We start from the raw sequence: 27,128 nt of genomic DNA, 5'->3' as shown, positions 1-27,128 counted from the left end.
CATAATATAATTATTCTTATTTAAACAAAAAAAAAAGTCTATGACTCCAGCTGCAACGTTTGAAATAATCATACAAAATATACATGTTAGAATCCTTTTGATCTTGGAGAGCAAAGGGATTTTATGAAATGTCATCTTGTGAATTTTAGAAAGGTACAATTCATGGACCCCCTAATATCATCAGATATATCCATCATGATCATCGTCATCATCAACATCATCATCTCCTTCGTCTTCATCATCATCTTCAATTTCGTCTTCGTCATTCATTATTTCATCTTCATCATCTTCATCATCTGTCCATTCATGGAAATCGCCAGAGGCAAAATCTCCTGAAGTCTCTAAATCAATAGCTAAAAAGGTATGATAGTTATAGAAAAGACACACAAGATACACTATGTATTTATACTATAATATACATAAGCATACAAAAGGCACACAGGAATACCTAATTTCAGGACAATTACCTTTTTTAAACTACACAGTGTGACATAGAAATGTAACATAAATCATATGAAAATTAAGAAAACCATAGAATCATGGAACAGTTTGGGTTGGAAGGGACCTTTAAAGGCCATCTAGTCCAACCCCCCTACAATGAGCAGGGACATCTTCACCTAGATCAGGTTGCTCAGAGCCCCGTCCAACCTGACCTTGAACGTTTCCAGGGATGGGGCATCTACCACCTCTCTGGGCAACCAGTTCCAGTGTTTCACCACCCTCATTGTGAAAAATGTCTTCCTTAGATCTAGCCTAAATCTACCCTTTTTAGTTTAAAACTGTTACCCCTTGACCACTTAAACAGGGATGCATTTCTCAATGTTAACAAAAGGAGACAATTTGTATGGATTTGTATAACTATAATGAGTCCCAGGAATAACTGAAAGAGATTTAAGTCCAACTTACAGATGACAATAAGGACTATTGATAATATACACTGTCTATTGTTCAGTTCCTACGTATTATCTTGAACTATCTAGAACTGCCCCTTTATCTAGAAAGGATCCTGGATTAGATGGACAATATGCCTCAGCTTGTACGTCAAATTTGTGTTAAATTTACCCTTTGTCTCAGGCTATGTTCTTTTGTTGCAGAAGAAGTGGGAAGGAGTAATCTAAGACTTTTTTTTTTTAAATGGAAAATATTTTATTGCCATTTTTAATATCTGGGACATCAAATAAAGGTGACATGGGAATTCTTGGAAGAAGTTGCACAGTGCTGCAGGGAAGGGAAAAATAAGGGAAGATTTAGTGTGCTAGAACTTTTGGCACTTCACTCAAACATAAACTGAAAAAAAAGTCAAATTGAATTCACTAATGCTGATTACCCAAAGGGATTTCATCAAGCATCTCGGGGCTTGTCTAATGCTGCTCTAGATAATTAATTTTCCCTAGATTTATATATATTATGCTGAAAACATACATGAGGTCTATTAATAGCTGATACAGTGATAGGAGTTGCAAAAATTAATGAAGCCATAACAATAACAAGTTATAATTTATTAATTTTTGTTTCAAAATCCATGTAGTTGGGTCCCACATCTGTTCTTACTGAAGAAATTTAATCTGGTTGGTAATCAAGGGGAGTAACACCTCTAAACCAAATGCCACAACGGGTTCTTAACTTACCGCATTCTGCTGCGCTGTTCGTTCTGGATCCCGTTACCTCATTACCGTATCTGTCAACACACCAGCACTGCCCTATGCTTCCATGGCACTGACTTGGTTTGTAAAACCCATCTTCATCACATAAGGGGATGTACTGCCCTGTGATATATAAATATTAAATAAGAATATCGAAAACTGCTTCTCGGCCAGCGTAACGATTACAGCAGAAAGTAACTATCTTTTGCTGTTTCCTCATTCCAGACCCGACACTGACTAGTTTACTATTACTAAATTTGGTTAAGCAGAAAGTGACTGAATATATGAAATGTGTGAGCAAAAATAACCCATATCAGTCTTGGACTGATTTAAAGAAATAAAGTGACCAATCTTCTTTTAAATTTTGCATTGATCCTGTGATACATATTCCTTACTCCCTGAACATCTCAGTCAAGATCTTAGCTGTATTCTGGGGAAAACCCTCAAATGTAGCACCCAACCCTGAATGGGATGTTCTATAATCTGTGTAGTACAAACAAGTCTGAATAATAAGGGCCAGGCTTCCTGGACTAACAAACTATCTGCTACAAGGCTCAGGAGCTGGTTTTTTTAACATGTATTTTACAATCCACTTAGTTACCTACTAATATTTAATTACCCCACCAGAGAAGACAAATGCAGGGTAACACACCAATTTTACCAGCAACAAATGTAAAAAAAGAATGTTACATTTGCATTTATATGCAAAATACTGCAGCAAATTAGGCTCTCAGCCAAAAGGGTTCCCCACCAAGAGTACAAGAGACACAATCAGGGACTGATTTTGTGAGGCAGTGACTTGCCTAAGGCTGAATAATCCACTGTTTTTCATTTGGAACAAATGGAGACTTTTTGAAAGAAACATAAAATGCAGACAAACCACAATGAACAAAACATTCATATGAAAGCATTTTAAAGTGTACAGTTGTTGTTAGAAACCATCCTTAGCAGAAATACAGTTTTGACTACTTTGGGCCAAGCCTTTTATTGCAGCTTTAATACAGTGGCTAATGGTAAAATGAAGATTTTACATTTCAGTAGTATTGATATGGTATAAACTGACTCACAACAAAGATTTAATTTATTTAAAGAATATTACAGGTAAAGGATCAGCAGAGATACTAATTTAGGAGTGCCTTAGACTGTCCCCTCTATAACTGTAAAAACACACCTTCTATTAGGGTAATAAAACAGATGTAATATCTTCTGGTAGGTACGGTAATAAAACTAAGTTTAATAGCTTTCAAAAATTCCATAAATTTTGTTGCTGGAATTTACTGCAGTCTATCTTTGTTGGATTAATATTGATTTTATGTTGCTGTTTCACTAGGGTTATTTATGTAAGCAATAAAACCTTCAAAAGAATGATCTATAGCTCACCTAGGAGCTTCTTTCCTCCTTGCTGCTTCTGAATGTTGCTGAGTTCTGTCTGGCAAGGTGGGTCTAAAATGACATAAAAAATGTTAAACATATTACACTGTATGTAGGAAAGAAAGCATATGACTAAGTTTTCACAGTTTGCTATGTTCTAAAGTCACTCTAACTGCTGATCTTAAGCAACACACACATCCTGCATTAGTAGTCGTGTTCTAAGCTCTGAGCTGAAAGAATTACTGCACCTTCCTAAAGCTCCAGAATTATGAATTAGAGCACCATCACGGATTTGTGCAGAAGGCCACTCCCACTTAAGCCAGCTGTAAGTGAGCATCTAGTCACTAGTCTGGAGGATCGAGGAATGCTAGACCAAAATAGTAACTCTATTTTATCAGTCTACAGAAATCAGTGTGACTGTGAAGCTTGCCTCATGTATTGGTTAGAAACAGGATGGCTCTTTCAATTCTTTCCCATTTGTCCTTGTTAGAAGTAATGTTCAAGTTTTGTATTTCACATACTACAGTAAGAAAATAAGAATTTTCTCCACTGAAGTCTGCAAGACTGTGATTCTATTGCAACAATTTAAGACTGAATGCCACGGGTACAAATCCCATATTCAGCAAACTAAGTTAAAAACATTGGCCAAACTTCAGATAGCTGTAGGAGGCAGAATAGGTATTAAAATTCAGTTTTCCATTCTTCAGAGTTATAGCTTAGTCCAGCTCTGAATCACTTTTCTACTGTCTATAAAAGCAAGTCACAGTATGCCCCATGAATGGGAAGGAAATAAGACATGAATGTGCATACCTTACTGTTGAATAAGTGGAAAGAATCAAAGACAGCAAAGTACTAATCTCTGAACACTGATACTGCATACTACATCAGACCATTAGCACAAAGGCATTCTGAATCAGGAGCAGTATTTCTGAGTTTACTCACATGTGTCTTTAGCTTATACCATTCCCAGACAATATTCTGATAACATCTCACTAAAATCTCACATTCTATGAATATTAAATGCATTTTCCATTTTTAGCAGACTCTGATTACTTAGAATACATCTTTGCCATGCAATTAACTCAAGGCTCCTTTCTGAAATATAGTGAGACTACTTTTTTCCCATGCAAACAGAAAAAAACCTTCTGAGTTGATTTAAAGACGAGTAAGACTGGCCTAGCTTATTGATGAAGACACACACCAGAACCCAGTCACTGTGTAGAGCAAGGGGTGGGCAAAAATCACTTGATTGGTAATAGTCCAAAGCAGCCTTTCCTGAATTCCTCCTAAAGGAAGACAAGGGTGCTCACCTTTTAGCCAGCTGAGAGCAGCACAAGATGCACAAAGGAGTGCAGGAACGAGAAGAATACATTACAGCACATGGAGGTGCCTTGCTTACGGAAATGCTCAAATTCTGGTGACTAATGCCTAGATGAACTGGGGATCAAAAATGTATTTCTGGTGAACCTCTTGGCTGGCATAGACTAGATATACCAACAGGCCTTTGGTATCATTAATGAACTCTTATCTAACAGAGCAAATAGAAACTGGAAGACAATAATAACCCCTCACTGACAGCAGGCTGTTAATTTCTCCTGGCTTTACATTTTGAATCCTGTTTACATATCCCATACATTTAAAGAAGCTTATAAAAATTTAGTGTGGCCTCGACTCTGGTGGGCTAGGTTTTCAGCTAAATCTATAATGATTCTTTTTAGAGTGAAGGCCTTAAAAGTACCCTCTACTTTTAAAATACTGTTCACAGGAGTCAGTGCCAGAACAAATTTTCAAGAGACATCTTTCCAGGCAGCCAAGCAATTTTCTGTGTGTGTGCTCTGGAAAACCACTGGAACTTGACATCGTTGGGTGGGTTTTGGGTTTTAAGTATTTAGTCTTCGAGTATTTGCTAAGGCTATATAAAGTTTTAAATTTCTTATTGTAAGAAGTGCTTTGATGATGTTCATGCTCACTATTATGCAAAAGATGCTCATTACCTTTCAAAACTAAGGTTGCTGTCTTTCCTGATATTTAAAGAGTTAAGTTCTTAATTGTACAACATTCTGAGGATCAATTATTTCTTAAACCAAAGGTATTTCAAATTAATCGGTAATCTAAAAAATGATAGTCATTTATGCACACAAGTACCACAGCCTAGAAGGATCTAGGATTGTTGTGGACTTGGCAGTGTTAGGTTAACAGTTGCACTCGATGATCTTAAAGGTCCTTTCCAGCCTAAATGATTCTATTCTATTGTATTCTATCTTTCAAAGAAGATGGGAAATATGTGCTGAAGAAGAACAACTAGTCAAATCAGAAAAAAATACATGTATTTTTTTCTACGGAAAAAAATTGTAAATTAGAGTTGCACACATAAACACTAACATGTGGAAATGTAAAATCGATGGATTATCCCTAAAGAAAAAAAAAAATCTTTATTTACAGCTTAGTGGTATACCACCATCCTTGGTGGTGTAATTACAAAAAGGAATACCACTAACCAAAAGGTAACAAGGCAATATGAGAAAGTTACTTACCCAAAACTCTCTTCTTCTCAGAAGCTAGGTCTTCAAGATTCACACTTAAGCTTTGCTTCTCAGGATAAAAGCAGCAAAAACTCTTAACAATACTAAATCACTCTGGTGCTTAAAACTGTCAAAGAGAACGGCAGGCTAGAAGTTCAACCAATTCCTTTTGGTCCACAGCATAACCTTTTTCCTCTTTCCCCAAATCATAATGCTTCCTTCTTTATTTTCCAGTTAGTTCCTGAGTTTGGAAAAGCTTTCTTTCAGATTTCTGAACTTATTTCAATAAAAAAGCAGTGTCACTGGACAACTTTTGGGAATCTTGAGCCAAGGAGAAAAAATTCTTTTACAAAAATCAGTGTGGTGGCTTCCATTGAAACAGAAACGGATCTGACATCAGCCTTTCTGATAATTTGAATATAAATAAGAGACCTAATCATCTTCATCCTTAATCTACTTCCACAGATATGGCAGAAATTGTCTTTCTGACAATATCAATGCATTGTTACGAGTGATTCATGAACCACTTAGCAGCAGCCATCCACAGTTCTTCAGTGCTTGAAGTACTCATGTACACCAGAGTATCCTATGTTATTAATACTGGCCCTTGAGACATCAATATTCAGTTGTGTCAAGAGCTGCTGCAAGGCTAGTACGAGTAAGCTTTGATTTACCAAAAGGAGGCACATTAACAGAGCAATGGGAGTTAAACTTGTAGATTTGACAAAGACTACCTAGGAATTTTAACAGATATGTCTCAAGGAGCTCCTACCCACACAGTAAGCGTCCAGCTTTCACGGATTCTCTGTCTTACTCAATTACAAAACAGTGATTTTCCATCTCTCGAGTAGGTAATATTTGGCAGAGCCCCTAGCTTCTGGCATATGGTCCACTGCAGATTAGGCTGCCATGTTGTGCCTTGTCTGTGCATGGGGTTAAGTATTATAATTGTTCTTGGACAACTGAGGCTTGAACTTCAGCGATTTAAAGCACCAACACTGCACTTCAAGAAATGTTTCAGGGGACTTCAACTATGTGTTAGGGCATGTTGCACCTTCTTTTAGAATCATTTATAAGCATATCTGAAGCCCTGCAATCTGAAAAAACTGATGTAAGAAATATGAATCATGAAAATTATCATTCTTATGTAAGACAGACTAGTTTTAAAGTCATAAAGATGTCTTCCAGACTTGACAGACAGAACATTCTGCAAGAAAAAGGGAATCTAGAGAAGTGCTGGACTAACAGATCCATTCAGAGGCCTGCAGTAAAGAAATATTTAGGTATATAAGCATTAATATTCCCAGCAAAATTGGGTACTCTGAAGCAGTGATGCAAAAAAACCAAGGCTGTAATAATAATGAAATACTGGCAGAAAGAAATTCAACCTATAAAAAGGCCAACACCGAAAATGCCTCAGCACTTAGGTAAGGACTAAAGTGTTAAGATAGCACTAAACAACTAAGAAAATCAGTTCTGAAGATGGGCACTGAAGCACTTGCATGAATGGTAGTTGAAACTAGAGGGCAATAGCCACCAAACCATACAGGAAGACTTGCAAAGGGCACCGGCAAAGTGCAGATTTTGAAGCATTGCAGAAATGCATTATAGTGTGTTGAATGTATCTCAGAAATACTGAACTATACTTAAAGCAGAATAAGGCCAGGAAAAAAGGCAATAAGCACCACTGAGCCATACGTAAGTGTTTAAGTTTTAGTCAAGGCGGGACAGCTATTACAGGAAGATCTTTTTCTGAGAAAGATCTGACTTAAGTATTCGTAAAAAATTGCTTATATTGACTAGAAGTTGTAAGTAATGTGCAGTAATGTGTCTAGTCTACTGCAATGCATCATGACAGACCTCAAGCAGAAAGAATGAGGAAGAGTTGCAAGTACTTGTCTGATCCTGACAGTCTTGAACTATGAAGCTAAGATCAAAGAGCAAGACGGCTTCTCAGCTAATGACTTAAGCAAATACTATGTATTTTAAAAAAGCACAATGGATTTTCTATCCCAGTATAATACATACTGTTGACTAACTTTTATATTCACTTTGAACATTGTTAATCAACAGCAGTGCTGTAAAACTAGATCTGCACAGAAAGCACCTACTAAGCTCAATGAACAGAGCGCTGTCTACATGGCTCGAAGCATTCTGTTGACATCAACTTCTTTTAGTAAACATCAGAAAGAAGCCACTAAATTTCTCTACCTAGCCATCTCTTTGCTATTAATAGTAAAGGTCTAGTTAAAAGTCTTATTTAGACTGTTCAATCAAGTAAAACATAACCAAACATGAACATTACTACAAGGTTTAGCATAACACTGCAAATTAGGAACAGACAATTCAGTTAGGACTCTAGATAGTTGTACATAATAAGGTGTGACAAAAGAAGACTATAAGTTTTTTTTCTTCTTACGTCTTCAAAAAAGGAGAATACAGATTTTGTTGACAGTGTTAATTTGGAGGCATGGAGTGCATATTTAACATGCAAGGATTGCCAAAACTAAGATTTCACCTGATTTACAATTTTGAGGATGCATCTTTTATACTATATGCTCAAACACACTGTGGTACCAACACCTATCTAATTTGTTTTAAATCAGCACCTTCTCACAACACCATGGTCAAGACAGTGAGGAAACTGGTAAAAAGGGAAGAAAAGCTTAATAATGTTGGATTCTGCAATGGAGAAAATCAGTGTCAGTGAAAGCTGGATCACAGATTTTTAGCCTTCGGGGGACCATTAATATAATTCAGTAGTGTTTAGATCACTTTATGATACAGTCCTTGGGTTCTAGCAGTACACTGAGCAAGTATGTTAGACAAACAGTATTTAGAGGCTATAGAATGCAAAACTACTTGAAACAAATCTGTAGAAGTGCTTTCTTAATGTCCTGGTTATGCTGTACATGCATTACATGAAATTAGTAGAAGAACCTTGGACCACACTAGGCCACATGTTACGTGCTGTACTTTCTCTGACAATTGAAAAGCATTATGCTGCCCTCCAAAGAGTAAGGGTGTTTATATATTAAGCTGAAATTACTGTGGTGGAGTTCTTTTATTTTAAAGACAACCAAAAAACCATGGTATGTTCTTTACTTTAAGAACTACTTCACTTCTGGGATGTGTTATTTTTCATTTACTAATTTTGTTAGCAGTACATACATGCTTATAAAAATAAAAGCCAAAATATTGCTCTACTATAAAACAAACAAGGTGTTTTTTAAAGATTAAATGTTAATTTTTTAACTACGAAGTTACCAAAGAAAAGAAGTCTGCTATTTAGTGTGTATCTATAGAAGTACAGCTTTATTTTTGTTCAGATTTACAACTGGCAATTGTGGCATGATAAAAATATTTATTTCTACAGAAATCAGAGTCAAACCATAGATGTCGAGTGCTACCGGGAATTTATCACGAGAGTTCTAAAGGCACAAGTGAGATTTAAAATCTGATATTAAAATTTTCAAAAAGGGTGAACTGACTTTGCAAACTTTCCACTAAATCAGTCTTATATCCTCTACTGGCAGTAGAAATTTGGACCCTGCTTGCTATTTTTCCCTTTGAAAATCTCCCTCATGTTAGTAAGAAAAATGAAGGGACAATTCTGTCCAGTTTCAGCCAATATTTAATGAGTAAATTATTTGATTCATTACAATTCGTTTGATTATATAGTTTATGCAATGTCTCACCTAGATCTAAAATTGTTATATGATTCTCAGGAAAATAATTATTAGATGTTGTGTTTATTTATTTAACCAAATCACATCTAGGCAGTAAAAACCAATTGGTTTTAGGTCCAAATGACTGGAAATAAATTTATCCATAATGTTCATTCAATTATTTTAATAGGCTCACAAAATAGAACATTAAGTTGCCCTTCCTTAGCAATAAAAAAGTTTATTTTATAATGTAGGCAAACTGGATTGGGAAAGAAATAATTTAGGTAATTTTGTTCCCTATTTTGGTCTCTTTCCTCCGCATACGTACTGGAAGTTGGCATGAGAAACAATATTGCTGTAAAAGCATTAGCTGCTGATTTGCACTTTATTTACAATCCTTGAACCTCTAGCAAGCCTTTCCATTTAGCTTGGGTTGCCTGGATGGTTGCTTGGGGTTTGGTTTTTTTTTTTTTTACTTCATTTTAGGTATTCACAACAGGTCAAAAACCTTAACATAAATTCACGGTACGGCATTTAAGAGCTTGTAGATCACTGTAAACTTCCTAATATGGTAAAAAAAAGATAAAGCACTACATAAAGGTCAGTTGTACATATGCAGGTTGTTCTCATCTTTTACCTTGCTGTCTTTGGAAGCAGTAGCACCATTCATTGTTAGATATCAAACTGTCCTTGTATGTGTCACAAGAATTGAAGAACGCCCTGGTGCATGGCTCATTCTTGTCAAGGTAAATGCTTCCAAGTTCTGACTGGTCCAACAACAGGTCATAGTTTGTATCAAGCCTGTTAAACATCCAGCCAAGAGAGTCTTTGCAAATTGGCAAAATGCTGGTATCAAATCCTAAGAGGCAAAAATAAAATAAAAAAATAAATAAATCATATAGCCAGAAAGATACAGCAGCTGCTGAGCTCAGCCACCACAAAAGAATGCTGCATCAGTGAAATTGCTCCAGTGGTACAAAGATACAGTACACAAACAGTGTATGCTATTGAAATACTACGTATAAATGGCAGCTTCATTTAAAAAAATGATTAAATTAACCTGCTAAAAATATTAATCCCACCATCAGTCTCAAAGCATTTAGAAATATGAGTTTTCTTGTCAAACATTATACCTATAGCACACACATTATGTACAGTATTAAATGATCTACAGTGGAAATAATTCTGGAAAATAATTCTGTTGAGGAATTTTAGTGATATTATAAATCAGGAAAGTGAAGCTTAAGTGGTTTGCAATGTTTACAGAACTAAGATGACCATAAATTCCAGGTAACTTCTGGGAGTCCATTTTTTTCTTCCTATAACATATATTCAATTCTATGAAAAAGGAACATGATACGCAGTCTCAGCAATTCCTTGAAAGTTATGATGTTTTACCTTTACCTGATGTCCTTTACATCTTGGAGGAGGCCATGTAAAAGATGATTGCTAAGAGCAGCCAGCTGCCAGCATCAGACCTACTAATACAGCTTGCATCTTCCTAAATCGTTGCTTGGAAAAAGGGTCATCAGGAACAGGCTGAGTTAATTATTCCCGTAGCCAGAGCTCAGACCTCATGTTTGTTTTTCCTGCATCAACTGTAAAGTACATGCAGACTTGCATATGGACATGGATGGGAAATTCAGAAACCGCCAGGCCTGGTGCCTATGTAGAAGATGTGAGCTGCATTTGATATACACACACGTTTCTTCCTGTTCATGCGCTATGGGTCGCACCGCGGGCTTAGGATGCGTGTGGCCAGGCAGTTGAGTATACTTCCTAATACAGAAGGAGATTTAGTGCTATTAAATACTATTCTTCTAAAAACTTTAAGCTAAAACTGAGCACTGAAAAAATGAGATTGGTGAATATGGCTATAGCAAAGTTGACATAAGGGCACACAGGAATTCCCAGCTCCTGCCGCTGGTACAGTCAAGCCTGCCTGCCTTAATGTTTGTTCTGAAAACGATAGAGAGATCTGAAAAGTGTTTCTATACTGCTAAAAGAGGTCAACTTGGATAATTCAGTAATCAGATTTAGAAATCAGTAGTTCTTCCTTTACATACATATGTATGTGGAAGTGTCCATGCTATGGTAGCACGACCGTTTTGGAAAGGAAAAGAAGAAAGCTGATAGCAACAAAAACTCCCTGTGGAAGTCAGACAACCACATAAACTCCCCTTCCCCAGAAATCCTAAATTAACTATGATGACTATCAGGGCAGTCTCACTTTTTCTTGCGCCCTGTTGATCTGTTCCATTCATTATTATTTCTGCTTGGCAGAATGAAAAGAAAAAAGGCAAAAAAAAAAAAAGAGCTATTTGATATTTATGATATTTTTAATGAGTTTAACACAATTTAAAAACATATCCAAGCATTCAACCAACAGACTCTCTCTCCTTTCCTCTCCAGCCCCTGATAAAACGTCAAGACTAAACAACTTATTTTTTGGTGAATTAGGAAGAGAAGAGAGAAACAGGCCCCAACCGAACGAATAAGGTTATATAGTGCATGTGTTATCCAACTTTATCTGTAAAAGATATCAACATTATTTGACAGGTGTTTCTGATTTGAAAAATTCTGCAAGGTTCCTCCACCTTAAAACATTTGTCTAAGGATGAATGTTCAGTATAACATTATTTACCCCTAAGGCTCCGTTCCTGAAGGCCTGTTAACACTTCCCGATACTTCTCTTTTCTCTGCTAGTCCTCCTTTTAGCTAGAGATCCTCCTCAAGACCTTGGATTCAGCAAGGGGTCAATCTGAAACGTACTGTTTCCTATCCTGCCTTTTGTGTACCTGCATGATGACAGGAATTATTCTTGCGCGTTCAAAATTTTTTCTGAATTTGGCATTCTGTCCAGCTCACCCAACGCTAAGACAAGTTGCAGAAAAGGAGCAACCATGAGGGGACAGATTTAAATGAGTAAGATGCCAGCTAGTAGGGAATATAAGAGAAAAGCCACTTTAAAGGTGTACTCAGGGATGGATCTTGTGGGCCAAAGTAGATAACTGTAGATAATACACCTGCATGTGGAATTTTAAGCGTCAGTTTATTGAGAGAGGCATCACTTTCAAGCTTCGGACAAAGTATTTTTAAATTAGCATTTGTGGTCCATGCTGGAAAAGCTTACACCATTAAGTACTCCGTATTTTATGACACTAGAAGCTAGTGTTATGTATGTAATAAACTCTACTGAGGAAAAAGGGAAAAAAAAGAGACACGTGCTTATTTTATTTTTCTCAGTCAGTTTCAAATTTTAATCTAAAAAGAAATAAATTTATCTGAAGAATAGTGAAAGACCACTGAACATTTCAAAGGTTTTATGCTAAGTTAAGTTTGGAACAATATTATATATCTGCAGAAAATTTTATCCCTATTTTTTTCTTGATTCCCTTAATTAGCATTAGGCTGTGAATTGAGTTCATCCTCTATTCCCATTCCTCAATTTTTTCTCACTTCTTTCTATATAGCTTTTAGATTTTTTTTTTTTAAATTGTGTCTAATAGTGGTGTCCCACTGGATTTTTATGTATTACATTTGTCACAGTTAAGGACAGAGCTTGAAATTAAAACATTTGCACTGGAGTCAGCAGTATCATAAAAAACCAGATGATTGTTCTACAGATCACTGATATCAAAAGGAAAGCACCACAAACATGTCATTATGTTTCAATATTTTCTACAAATCCAGTTAAAGTTGAACACAGCTATAGCTTAATATTTAAATATAGAGTTTGAAGTCTGATATTTATGATATACACTTCCTAGAAAACAGGAATATAACTGGCACATCAGAATTAATAAATCTACTTCAAACAATAACATTTCATATAAGAAACTTCTTTTGTTATTTCCAAGCCTGAAAAATAAAGTTTACTTATATTAAAGCTGTCATCTATTAAATAACGTCATATACTGGAGAAAAAGCACTGTGGGTCATGGGGTCTAGCTTTCTACTAAATAACTCTTTGATGAAAGAATTTGAAAAACTAATCATGCTTTACCTTGAAAGTAACTTATGTTTCTTTTTTCAGAATTTTCTTCTGAAGTAGTTTGTATTTTTATTTCCAGCCCAGCTATATTTGTTGTTGTTTTTACTATTTCTTTAGTTATTTCTCTTCTCTGGTATTTACAATTTTAGTGTTTTAAATAGAGAAAATTACATATCATCTTAGCTTTCATTTGACTTGTTTCACCAAGCCAAACTCTTTCATAACCATCAGTCACTGCAGTATAGTGTAGAAATGCCTGAAATCTAGGTCAAATATTAGTTTAGGTGAAATAAATAAAAATGGCTGAAGTATTTCAGAGGCAAGCCAGGCACATGTTGACAGAGAGAGAAGCAGCTTTGATCTAAAATCAAGCAGTCTACCTCTTCCAGATCTACCACGCCACATAAAGATCATCAATTCCATGTTCACATTATAAACCCTTAAGAGATTACTGTGGTAAAGTAAAATTCTTGGTTTAATTTTAAAAAACCTTTAAGGAACTGTCCAAACTTAAGATTATCCGAAGTGCCTTCTCTCTGCAATGACTTTCTTCCTCTACTATAATATTGATAAAATAATACAGGTGTCACTCTTGAAGGTGATATACTTGAGAAAGACAGTCGGGAAAACACTTAAGTACAACCTAGAGTGTAACAACTGCTAACATGGTTTGACACATGAGGGGGTCAGGATATACAGCACTAAGAATCACCAAATCACCAGGTGACCTAGAACTAGGAAATTAATTGCCCAAATAACAGACTACATATATTTTCACTTTGAGTGCCAACCGGAATGCTGTTCTTACACATTTTTCAGTTGTGACACAAAACAAAGAGTGGAAACTAAAGGGGGAAAATCAGTATAATTGAAGGACAGTAATTTATTCTTGATGATTAAGTACCAGGACATAATACTGAAGAGACCAAGAACTGCTGCTCAGATGTCTAAATTACAAAAGAAGATTTTATCTTTCTGTCATTTTAACCACTTATTTGAAATCTATTTCCTTGTACTGAAATGAGGTTTTATGCAGCTATTTCTGAACACTGTCTAGAAAAATGTGAAGTACCAGCTTAAGCTCTTTTCCTCAGCCAAATCAATGCCAAGGGAAGTATTATTGAGAAATATACCCCTCCTCCATGGCGTCCACACTAGCATTCAAAACTTCTCCTCAAAAGGAACCAACAGAAATGCTCCCGTGTTTCTGATTATTTCTCAAGGGAGGATTTCAACTCTTAGAAAATATAATCTGCTTTTCAAGGTAAAACTACTGTTTGCCTGCTTATTAAGCTCGTAAGTAATAAATCCTTCGATTTGAGGAAGATTGCTTTCGACGTTACGTGGAAATCAAAACAGCATACATACCTATGGCTCATATATAGCATTATATAAAAATTGTTTATCTAATATGCCAAGAGAAGTAAACTGCATGATTCCTTTCAATACCAGTACACTGTCCACTACAATGAAAGACACTGGCAAAGCATACATGGGAATAAACACACACGCACTCCGCTAGAGTCCCGACTGCCCTGGCTTTTACTTGTTCAGCGTGCAAGCTGCAGAGCAAGAAGGTTTCCAGTTGTGATGGACTTGTCTAATATTTTGGCTACCAGAAAATCTTCAGTTAACAGCATCTCCCAGCTGAAGCCTACCATGCACAAGCTGGGAACAGCTTTGCCTTCCTAATGTAGTTTTATCAGGACAGACCTGAGCAGGAAGGACTAAACTAAAAAGAAGACTAAGCAGACATGAATGTTTTTGTCATATTTGCTGTTCACAAAAGTGCTGATCTCGGTGACACTCATCTGGCTCCATGCTGACCAAGGAGGAGATAGCATTAGGGATAACATTCCCTGCCACCTGTCTAAAGTTGTGATGTATTCCTGCTCGCTGTGGTTACGCAGCTCGAACAGATAGGACTGGAGCTGGGCTTAGGGCAAGACACCCTGAAGTGTCTCCTTTTCGAGAAAGTGCTTTAGAGAATTTTATATGGAGGTGGGGGAAGAAAAAATTAATCCCATTGCTGAAAGGCTACCAATTTGCTGATAGATTGACAGTTCAGATGAAATGTATTCTGTGGAACACCAGACTACCCATTTTATTAATAGGAGTTAATAAACTTCACTGTTAAGGAAAAGTGGAAGACACCTGAGGTGGAAGAAATAAAATAAAATGCTACAATCATTGTGTATAAGAATAATTCTGTACAAAAGATTGAGTCAAAACAAACTTCAGTCAACAATACTGATTTAGTTAACGGAAACTTTATTTTAAGTAAAGATGGATTAATTTAAAATTCCTGCTCAGAATCACTTCTAGGCTGGATTTCTTCTTCTAGATCCTTGCTTTAAGGATGCCTGGGCTTATGCTAACCTGACACATGCAGAAAGTGAATAGATGAACCTTTTCCTTCTAGCAAACTAGAACCATGGTTCAGGCTGCCAGCCTGTACAATTTTGCAGTACAGCTTACAGGACATTTTCAGAGATAATCTCAGGAAGTAGCCAAATTCTCAGGCAGTCAGCAATTTCAAGACATCAAAAATTATGTTTAAAACTGTAATTCTTTTTATCTCTTATAACTATACAATGACTGTATGGGAGAGTACTGACAGGAGTAAGCAAAAACTTACTGTTCTGCTTACAAGTTATGTCTGTACATCAGGGTTTCCAAATATGCTTCAGCAGTGAAGATCAGGGAAATTTAATTTACCTCTGCATAATGTCAGCTGTGTCTCTTCATCAATAAGGAAGCTAGAACGAAGTAAAAACCTCCGAGCAAAAATCTGAAATCGTTAATTTTATTTACACCTTTCTATGCAAAATCGGTCTTTTCCTGCTGCAAGTTTGTAAGGGTATTTGGCAATTTTAGTGTAATAATATCTGACCATGCTAGTTCTAGACAATTATAAGAAATTTTCTTTCAGACTTCTTGTATTTTTCTGTTATTTTCAAAATTATTACTGTATTAGACTCCAAATAATCGTATTATTCCCAAGCCATAAGAAGATTCTCTATCACTTTTGGCCTCTGGTCTTTCATCTTTTAACATGACAAGGCACACAAGTATTCTCAGAAATAGACTGCCTGTTAGCAGAAATATTTGTGGGACTACGGTATTTTTTCTGCTTTGCATTTGATGCATTATTCCCCTAGAATTTTATCACAAAAAATTAATACAGAAATAGAAAAATTATTTTAAAAGACTTTAAACAGGTACGTAAAATCTCACTTAATTTTTCAACTCCTTATTTCCCCATCCACAAGGGAATAATAATGAGGGTATTATTGTACTACGGGGGGGTGAAGTATCCTTTTCCCCTGTGTCATCTATTTACACCATAAATGGTCTGAGAGCAAGATTTAAGTGTTTATATAGCATTTATAGTAATGATGCTTCTAGATATATGCAATATGAATACATCTGGACACAAAAGGGATTTTGGAAATAAAACCCTATGAATTATTTGAAATATTCTCATCTACATTACTAATAAGATTCAGCTTTGGAAAAAAATAAGTGTCAGTTAAACAAAATTATGTAACTCTTGTAAAAATAGAATAATGTAGGCATTTTACATTTTTAACTTGTTAACAGCATATTGATGGCTCTAGCAGAGCAACTTGAACACTATTGTTTGGTTTGTTTCAAAATTATATTAATGATTGTACGAATCAATGTGGACTATTTAATAGCTGGAACAATTCTGAAAAGCACCAGCAAGGCAGCATAAACTTGCATCATATCTACCTTGGTCAGAAGGATTATACCCAAGCCTTTTAATAAATCCTGTCCCAAGTGCCACCAGAGAGGCCGAAATATGAAAAACCCTAAATGCAAACAGACAACCAGAAAGGATGTCACAAATTGGTTTTTTTAAATGCAGAATGTTTTTTCACTGAGGAAGGAACTCTATGACCAGAATAAAGGACAGCCTGGGGGAAAGGGTGCCAAAACAGGTTTTTAACTCCCCAAAGGTAATGAACAATTCTGGAGATCTTCTAGAATAATTAGAACTCTGAAAGCAGAAGTTGCATTCAGGTGGCTTTTTGTTGTAGCTGTTCTGAACAGATCACTAAGTCTCACGTGCTAAGTATAAGGTTGTTATACCTGACTAAGAAGTTCTTTGCAAGATTTATTTCTAGCTCTCAGACATCCCCAAAATAGGGGCTTACTGGTATACTTAAAAATCAATGCACCTGTTGTCTTGTACTATGGCTTTGGAGACTGACTTTGAGGGATTTCATTAGGAATACTACTTGAGACCTTAGCTCTTAAAGAACAGTTTTAAGAATTTCTTAGTTATATTAGAAAGGACATTTACCATGTTGAATGATTATCATTATTTTTGTTTCTTTGTGTGTTTACAGTGACGTAGTGACCTAATATTTTCTTCTAAACCACAGACATGTTAATTTCTCATAAGATGCAGTGTCTTTTGCTGCCTCAAATGAGAAATTCTGAAGTTCTGACATGTACATACCAGAAAAAGCATATAGTTACCTTAATGAAACCAGTTTTTAAACTGGTTTTTGCATCCCCAAATAGACAAATGAAGGAAAGTACTGCTGATCGTATATTCATTAGATCACTTTCTGTCTATAGGTGGTCTGTCTTTTTGCAGTAGCCTGTCAAACTAATTCAGTTGAGAAAATATTTGCTATTTATAAAATAAAGTGAATATTACACAAATAGGGTCTTTCATACTTGAAAGCAATTTTTTTTCACAATTATATGTAATTTGAGTAATTGACCACAGTGCTAAAACACTAGACTCTAACCAGCTGTCGTTTCAATGTTTTTGTGAAACACTGTGGGTTTTGTTGAAAAACTCCTTTTTAAAGAGAAAAAGAGAAGGAGAAAAGATAGGACAAACTGAATGTTTCACATGTAACCATTTTCTACAATTTTATTTGCTTTGTTTTAGTAAGAAGAAAATAAATTTGCCAAAGCCTATCATCAAACTTCCATTTTTACATCCTACCATTCCTATAAGAAACAGCAACCTTTTCAACATACTTGTAACAGCACTGCCTCTATTTTAAGGTTGATGAGATGTAACTCCTTGAAACAGAAAGTCTAATTTAAAACCAGCATAGTAATCAATTAATATTTTGTACAACATTCTAGTTGTTTAGGATTCATTTCTGGTACCATGTTACAGGTGTAAGTCAAACACTTCTGACAGCACCATGTTCACAGGGAATTTAAAGTCAGTAGTACAATGAAGGCAGATTTTTCCACACAGATTATATTTCCTTACCTGTTGATGAAAGAGATCCCTGAAAAGACTATTCTTAACCACCCAAATCAACTCTCGGTTCTGTCTCTCAAAAAACTGTTAAGAGTAGGATCCAGTCCAACTTGTGCCTAAAATTTCAGATACCTCCTAAAGTCTGTGTGAATTCTTTATACTGTCAAAGAACAGAACTTCATGACTTTGAAGGTTCCCAAAAGGAAATTCTGTAAACTGGGCCAGAAACCTGTTTTTCTTCCCCTGACTTGGAACAACTGTATTTGTAGAGAAGATCCTCATCTGAAGGCTTTTAAAGGCACATACATCTCTCTACCTGCCTTAGAAATATTCCTTTACTAGCTCAGGTTACGTGGGAAAGGTCCTACAGACCCTAAAACTTTGGAGGAAGCTAAGCAGAATGAGACCATAACATTTTCTGCGGAGTAGCTCCTCATGCTCACAGACCTCACAGACCAAAGTGCTTCACGCAACTGAAGAATCTGTTCTAAAAATACCCACATATCACAGAATCACAAAGATTGGAAAGGACCTTCAAGATCATCAAGTCCAACCGTTAATCCAGCACCACCATGTTCCCTAAACCATGTCCCGAAGCGCCACATCCACACGTTTTTTGAACACTTCCAGAGATGGCGACTCCACCACCTCCCTGGGCAGCCTGTTCCAATGCTTGACCACCCTCTCGGTGAAGAAATTTTTCCTAATATCCAATTTAAACTTCCCCTGGTGTAACTTGAGGCCATTTACTCTTGTCCTATTGCTGGTTACTTGGGAGAAGAGACCAACACCCACCTCACTACAACCCCCTTTCAGGTAGTTGTAGAGAGCGATAAGGTCTCCCCTCAGCCTCCTCTTACAAGCAAAAGTCCTGCCAAATAATATTGAAAGTTTAAAGTGAACACCTTATGTCAGTACTAAGCCATAAATAAGAAATTAACTTCAGAAAAGCACAAAAAATAAGAAATTAACTTCAGAAAAGCACAAAGTTATGGTTTCGTACACATGCCTATATAAACCTCATGAGTATAAGGCAAGTCTTAGCAATGGAAATACAAAAGTACAGAAAAGTATCAAAGAGAACATCAAATAAGACAAGTAGAAATCTCTTACTGGTTCTTTCAGGCCTTTGAACAATCCTAGTCTTCTTATTCTGAATTCCACTTTCATGAAGTGCCTTAAACCAGTCTCTCAATCTGTTTGCAACCTCCCTGAATTCCAGGTCACGGCACACTGTAAAATAAAATGCAGAGCTGTTTAATGTTTTTCTCCTGGTTGCTAAATAGAACTTTTTTTAGCATAGTTTGAAAAGGTAAAACACATAAAATAATACAAACATGTATGTTCCACAGCTTGCTTTGATTCATGAAGTCAGTTTCATTACTTAGGCATGCCTTCAAAAACCAATTAGGGTCCTCAGAAAAAAATGCCTGATGTATAAAGCAATTATGAAATTATATATATCTAGAAATTAAAAACATCCTTTGCAAACTACTATGAACAGTTCTGGCACAGGTATTTTCACATCTTACTGTAGATGAGATTGTAAGGCAGAGACACCCATGACAGTCTTTTGGAGTTTCATTGCTATGTTCATTAAGGCAATAGTAACAAAAGCACTACCAGAACAGGCTGGAGATGTGATTTAGGCATATAATGCAGGAACACTCAACTTGCTTTCCTATGCTGAAGCATGAGAAGAGAAGATAAGGTTGACAGAAAACGTGCTTCAGGAGTGTCCCAAAAGGTTATTTGATTGAATGTAGTTTTACAAGACAATATCCGTTGACACCTAACCGCAAACAGGCAACCGTACAGGCAACACTTGGTGATGGAAGGATGGCAAAGGTAGAAAAAACACGCGAGACCAAAGAGAGCATCTGTAGCATCAAGAGCAGCAGATTAGTAGCAGACTGGCTGAAGTGTTGTACAGTACTGGTAGTTAGTACTGAAGGCAGAAGCAGATAATAGAGATATGCAGTGAGGAGGCCTATTCACCTTCAATATTAACCTGCTGGAGAAAAGGTGTGCTTGGAGCAAGCAGATATCCCTACCAGAACTCTTCCGATTTCATGTGTTTGAGAGAAACTGGGAGAAGACAAGAGAAATAACAGGACCTGGAAGATGACAAAAGCAGGACGGGCACTGCATGTATGCCTCCCTAGGTAACAAAACACCTGCCACTGCCCTTGTCAACAGTTATCGCTTCCAAATCAGGATTGCTTCCCAGGTCTACCAGTAACTGACTAAGCTACAGTCTGAAGAGCTCATACCTAAGTTAGAAGAGCTTCACAGTGTTGCTCTTGAACATAAATCTCAAGTTCAGTTTACTTACCCTTTATTAGGTAGCAATCCGTTAATATTTGGTGACAGAGCCTTCAGCACACTTTATTAAACTGAACACTGTGAAACACCTATTTGTTTTTTAGAGTAAGACTGAAACACGTCATTATGTCAACAACTATCAACACCTGTACAACAGCAGCAGGCACCTAAGCATTTGTTTATTAATTTTTTGCTGAAGTCTCTCTTCAGACTTTGATTCTCTCTATGAAAGACTTAGGTGCAATCTATACACACATTTGCATGTATTATGAACTGACATTTTTATAAAACTTGTATTGTGCTTTTCTTGTGTGTAATGGAACAAATTTTTTTTCTGATAACTCTATCAGGAACTGGGGGACAAATTTTTTTAATGATACATGGGCATGTATGCTCAAAAATGTCATATCACAGCAACTAGATGAAAATGGTCTCCTGAGTCAAGACTACACATCATAATTCAAACTTGTGGGATTTCTACATTTGCTACACCACCACCGTCCTTTACCAATCCTTGCACCAGCTGACAGGTCAGCATACAGAATCAGATATAACTTGGGACACGCTGCTCCTCTTTAATTTCCCTTCCCATTATGGGTGAAATAGAATAATATCTTTCCCTTCTCTGACTACCCTTCCTTGGTTTAGAGAAAGACTTACAGAATTGAATCAAAGGTATGGAGCACAGCACAATCACTAAGGGTACGTGACCTTCCATCTAACAGCTTCGATTTATCTAACCTGCACAATACTGTGTAATACTACCACAGGTCCCAGAAATAACACAGCTACATTAATGTGGTGCACCGACCTGGCAATTTTCATCTACTTCTAATGTGTCTATATGCAGTGCTACTCTGATTAACCTCTGATGCTGAGGTGACCTACCAAGAGCCAGCATATAAACTCATTTACAGGCACACAGACACACACACATATGAATATATTCATATGTGAATGAATGAATATATTCATGTGTGTGTGTATATAAAAAAGGGAGAGCATGACGAAGTGCCAGCTACAAGTAAAAGCTTAGCCTGAATAACATTAACAGAAAGATGCACATGGCAGCCGCATGATGGAGAAAATGTATGAATTCCTCCTTTCTGCAGAAGCAGAAATAGACACACTGAAGCTGATCATCTCCTAAACTCATTAAGGTGCAAAAACAAAGCACCAAGAAAAGGAGATGGTACCTCTTTGGCTATGAGGTATAAGAATAAAATAGTTTGCTGTTTCAGCATCTGGTACCACCCACTGTAATGTACAATACGACATAAAAATGACATTTTCTGTGCTCCTGTGAATTGCACTCCTTTCGAAATGAAAGGTACATATGGCACATTTTGGGCATCAGACATCCCGTATCAGGTCTGAGATTAGGGGCATTCTTCCAACTTCAACTTCTTATAACCCTTTTCCCAATCTTTGCCTGACAATTTAAATTATGGTTTTTATCTCAAAACAAAGAATGAGAAAATTGTAATAATTTTTTAGTTCATTTTAATGATTTTGATAACATTACCACAGGAATAGATCACCTTCAAAAATCAAGGCAATGCAAAACAAACTGATTAAAACTGTCACTTGCCTATTTTACACCCCATAGTAAGCTGGAGTCAGCTCTCACACATAGCAGGTAATTAAATTTACTATATTATTAATTTAAACGCACAGTGAAGTTTTGGTTCCTGACATTTCTAAGATGTCAAATAATAGCAGATGTCTTCTATATGTGAAATATATATGAGAGAATCAGCAGAACTATACTAATCCACACACTTAATAATTTACATGGACAAACTGTTCTCAGCAAGAATCTAAAGCATGGGTTTATAACAATGGTCCATATTTCAATATTTGACTATCATAGTTTTTTTTCTCAAAGAACACTTCGTTCATTTACTAGCATCTTAGAAAAAGATTTAAATGGTAGAACCAGCCAGCAAATTAGAATTCTTGCCATGAAACTTTCTATCAGGATGTTTAAAATATGTTAAAATTTTGAGTTGGTTATATAATAACTAATCAATCATGTGATTTAATTTTGACTGCTGAAAAGTAAAATACACTGGACATTTTTTCTGGTTCCTGATCTCTCACCCCCACCTTTTTTTTTTCCCCCTATTTCGGAATTTCCCACTGAGAAATTTAAGTTTCAGATTTCAGTATACTTACTATTTCCCAAAATGCTTTTCAAGATCTAGCTATCATAACATTAAAATAGCAGAATAAGAGTGAAAAAAAAAAAGAATGTATTTTTTATTTTATGGTTCCTGTTCAGTGGTTTTGGTTGGGGCTACTTAATTCCCTACCATCTGATGCCAGTATTCATTCACTTCCATGGTTACACTTGCATATGGTCCTCTCTAAACATTCTGTTATATTATGTTGTTTGAAACATTTCAGAAACATAAAACAATCTGTTGAAAATAATTCAGTTTTTTATATTGTGATTACTGGGAAAAAAAGACAGTACTATCCTAACATGAGAATTAGAAAATATATGTATAAAAAAGAGACTTTATTAAAATGTGGTTATTTTATACTGGAAAATGACAAAGCAGAAAACAATTTTACGTAAGTGTGTGAGAACAGAGGGTATTAGTAGTGGCAAATACATCCTTAAAGTAGTATAGCTATTTCTATAGTTAGAGACTAGCATTTGAGCACCTTTGGGCCAACACCTCCTATTTCCTAAGTTGTTAGGTACAAGGTGCTTGGACTACTTAAGCCATGACAGTGGGAGGAAAGCTGCACTCATTACCCATCAGGTAACTCAGAGAAGCAGATGAGCACTGCCTTGACAGAGAAATGTTCTCAACGGAAAAGACCATCTTTTGACAGTTCCCAAAAGGTAAATCAGGTAGTAAACCCCCAGTTTGGTCCCATCTCAACACACACGAGCCAAAACTTGACAGAAAAGAACAACCACATACACTTCTTTCTTCACACACAATGGTGCTTACAATATATTCTATATAAGTAGCAATTCGTGTGGCATCTACAAAGTTAACTTCTTAACATTAAATTTGCGTAATATTTTCTTCATTAAAATTATATATTTAAGTGAATTAGAAAAGCTCTAAAATTATAGTATTTTCAGGTTTGGGGCTAAACAAGATATTTACTGCTTCAAATAGTGTACTTATAAATATCCTATGATTCCAAATAAATTTAATTATTATTAACATAGTACATGAAACAGTGCACCTTTCATGAACCTGCTTCCATGTTGTTATAAACACATAAAACCAGAAATTGTGTATTAGCTTTTTTGCATGTTCTTATATTAGGAAAATAATATGGAAGCTGCTCTAGAGCTGTCATACGTACGCATAGCAAATTGCAAAACTGAATACAACTCTAACGTCATATAGTAGAAGCCATATTTTACAAATTTCCAATAAAGCATTTTTGTACAGTATGCATGAATAGTGAATAGCTAAAAGGAAATTCCAGGACAATTCATAACATTATTCTTTTACAGCTTTTTGTACAATTGTGCTTTACATCTATGGTTCAAACTTATTCATAAAAATAGGGGCTACCATAACCTAATACATCACGAATAGTGCACTGTTTTAATGTTGATTCAAACCTTAACTTTTTTTAATTTGGATCAATCTGATCAGACTACTCACCACCCTGCAACAAGTAAAAGCAGCACACTGAGCAGTTAATTCTCAAGTTCTCAAGTTAGGAAAACAGCATAATTTCTGGCTTACAGGGCAAGTACCATAGTCAGGTACAGTCTAGGGTAAAATTTTGTTTAAGAACTTATACGCTGCCCAGGGAGGTGGTGGAGTCACCATCACTGGAAGTGTTCAAAAAAACGTGTAGACGTGGCACTTTGGGACATGGTTTAGGGGGCATGGTGGTCTTGCGTTGACGGTTGGACTTGATGATCTTAAAGGCCTTTTCCAACCTTAATGATTCTATTCTATATGTAGTGCAAACTTTAAATAGACTGTTGAATAATACATATGGCCTAAAATTATCTCTGTTTCTCTATCAATCTACTGAACAGAGCTGTCTCAAGTCTCATCATCTTGCAGAAAGTCCAATTTGTAAAAAAATCTCTTTTCAGAAAGAAAATACTTTCGGTGACAAAAGAACAAAAATTGGGGGAAGTAATTCTGGGAAGTAGCACAAGAACTTTTGGGAGGTGGTGATGGGCCTGTCAGCTTTAACGTTATGCAAGTTTAAATTAGACATGGGGTGGATTCACTGTTTTGAGACTTTTCGATAAACTCTTCTTTCATTTTCTCTCCCTTTCTAAAGAAACCCCTTGTGCTTTCTGCTTGTCCTCTCAATTTCCTATGCTTCCTGCCCTGGAAAGGGACAGGGTCAATGTCTGGATAACATGCAGCCACTGCAAGAAGAAGGTGTGGGACAGGATGTAGCAGCTTTCTGTTCTCGCTCCTGTCCCTGGCTCAGTACACACAGATGACTGTCTGAGGAAAGTAGCTGGCACTGGCACTGCTCCTGGTTCACTACCTTGTCTCTTCCACGGGAGCTGCAGAGGCGTCTCCAGAGAAACTGTGGGATGGGCTACTGGGGCTAGGATCCTGCTCCTGCTGCAGCCTGCCGCCCCAGCCTTCCTTCTTTCACCAATGGGCTTGTACAGCAGTAGACTGATCACGGCACAATGGTGTTAAACTGTGTATCAGTCCAGGGCAAGATGACTTACTATATAAAACATCTTACAATTTCGGTGAGCCAGATAGCAAGCAATACAATTCATGTCTGAAATTATTTGAAAATTATTGGAAATTAAAATATTCTCTGCTTAAACTTTTTAAAGTAGGAAGCATCCAACTTTCATAACACAAAAGAAAGTCAATAAAACAAAATATATGTAGCTCAGATTACTTAACAGCCAATTCATCATCAAAAGAGTACATGCGATAAATACGTTACTGTCTTATTTAAGAAGCATAAAGCAAGCAGAGTTGATAATAAGTTAGAGAAACCTACCTCCATTTTTTCATAGTTTTTTAGTTAGTAAGTTAATTTATGAAAAAATACATAGAGGTTAGCCAGCAATAACTTCATTATATCTGAGGCAATTTTTTTAGTAGCAAGAGATATTTCTGCCCACACAAAACATGAGTATAGATTAATTGCTTACACATTCAGTCCATCAAAAAACGAATGTTACATAGACAGAAGTAATTCTAAAAAGTGCAATGATTTTTGCCACATGTATTAGTGCCCATGAACATATATGATTAAAATCGCTGGAAAATAACAGAATTTGTTGGGTCATTCAAAAAATAAAAAATGGTGGTGCTTAGATATTAGCTTTATTTGGTATCAGCTCTCTGAGCATTTCTATATCAAATTAGTACACAGATTCTGTATTACTTAATATAATATTATACTATTATGGAATTTCCCCTTCCTTTTTGTTTCATAATAAAGTCATATTTCTACACTGTGGCCAAAATGACTACGGCATTCTGAATAAACTGAGGGCCTCAGACTAAAGAATCACATTTCATGTTCCATGTATCGGGTCTGCCATATATAAACAGACAAACTGAAGATTCTTATCACATGCGTTATTAAAAAAGTATAAAATCCTTCCTAATATCTTCCACATGTTAAAGATATGACTTTGAATGTCAAATACCTTTGACTATATAACAGTTTTTTTCTAAAAGGACTTATCACACTTCAGATTTTTGTTCCTGTTTTGACATGTAAAAAGGAAAGAAGTAGCAGAATAACCTTTAAAACAGTAAAGTAAACAATTTAATTCCCACTCACACAGAAACTTATCAGTAAGTTTTGGTCAACTTTCCAAGAACATTCAGCTGAACACAGAACAGATGTAAAAGACTAATCAGTCTAAAAAGTTGCTTTCGGAAAGTAGTAAGAAGCAGAGAACAATATTCAGACATTATCACAGTTACAAACACAATTTTTTTTGCAAAGGAGCCAGGCTGCACAACGTAAGCACAAGTTATGCTTAAGTAATATCTTTACATCACAAAAAAAAAAATCAGGTATATTTACTAAAAATGTTTACATTTGGCTTTGTTTCTGATCTGTATCCATTTGCAGTACAGTACCTGCCTCAGCACTCCACCTTAATTCACATGGATTTATGTGAATAAACCTTGTATTCTGTAACAGAGAAGATCAGCCTAACACTCCGTTCACTAGAACACTATTTCCCATTGAAACATGCTTGCTCACTGTTATGCTGTATTATGAAAAATTATATTAATTAATGAGTTAATGCATTCTAGGGTAAGTTTAGGGACTTTTTGTCCCAGTGATTGGCTTCTAAAGATACGTGCTGCTGAAAGTATTGTACACGTTGATCTGTACTGA

General features: G+C 36.1%; 1 protein-coding gene across 1 annotated transcript; it reads right to left on the bottom strand.

Annotated features, from left to right (window-relative positions):
• Positions 1-23,128, bottom strand: LOC104627397 (testican-3-like). The gene is made up of 7 exons (XM_010295598.1): positions 23,099-23,128; positions 21,980-22,040; positions 19,572-19,691; positions 9,842-10,063; positions 3,024-3,086; positions 1,629-1,766; positions 1-353 (listed from the first exon to the last, which is right to left on the bottom strand). The coding sequence occupies exons 1-7, from the start codon at positions 23,126-23,128 to the stop codon at positions 181-183; spliced, it is 807 nt and encodes a 268-aa protein (XP_010293900.1). The 3' UTR covers positions 1-180.
• Between the last annotated feature and the right edge of the window lie 4,000 nt (positions 23,129-27,128).

Source organism: Phaethon lepturus, unplaced genomic scaffold (assembly GCF_000687285.1).
Source record: "Phaethon lepturus isolate BGI_N335 unplaced genomic scaffold, ASM68728v1 scaffold1131, whole genome shotgun sequence".
Lineage (NCBI taxonomy): Eukaryota > Metazoa > Chordata > Aves > Phaethontiformes > Phaethontidae > Phaethon > Phaethon lepturus.
This window is presented reverse-complemented; position numbering and strand designations above follow the sequence as displayed.

Excerpts from the sequence above, each read along its gene's own strand:
- LOC104627397 (XM_010295598.1), bottom strand. The coding sequence starts at position 23,128 with ATGGAAGTGAATGAATACTGGCATCAGATG. Across the intron at positions 19,692-21,979 it reads TATACCTCATAGCCAAAGAG|TGTGCCGTGACCTGGAATTC; the intron begins GTACCATCTCCT and ends TTTATTTTACAG. Across the intron at positions 1,767-3,023 it reads AGGAGGAAAGAAGCTCCTAG|GGCAGTACATCCCCTTATGT; the intron begins GTGAGCTATAGA and ends TATATATCACAG.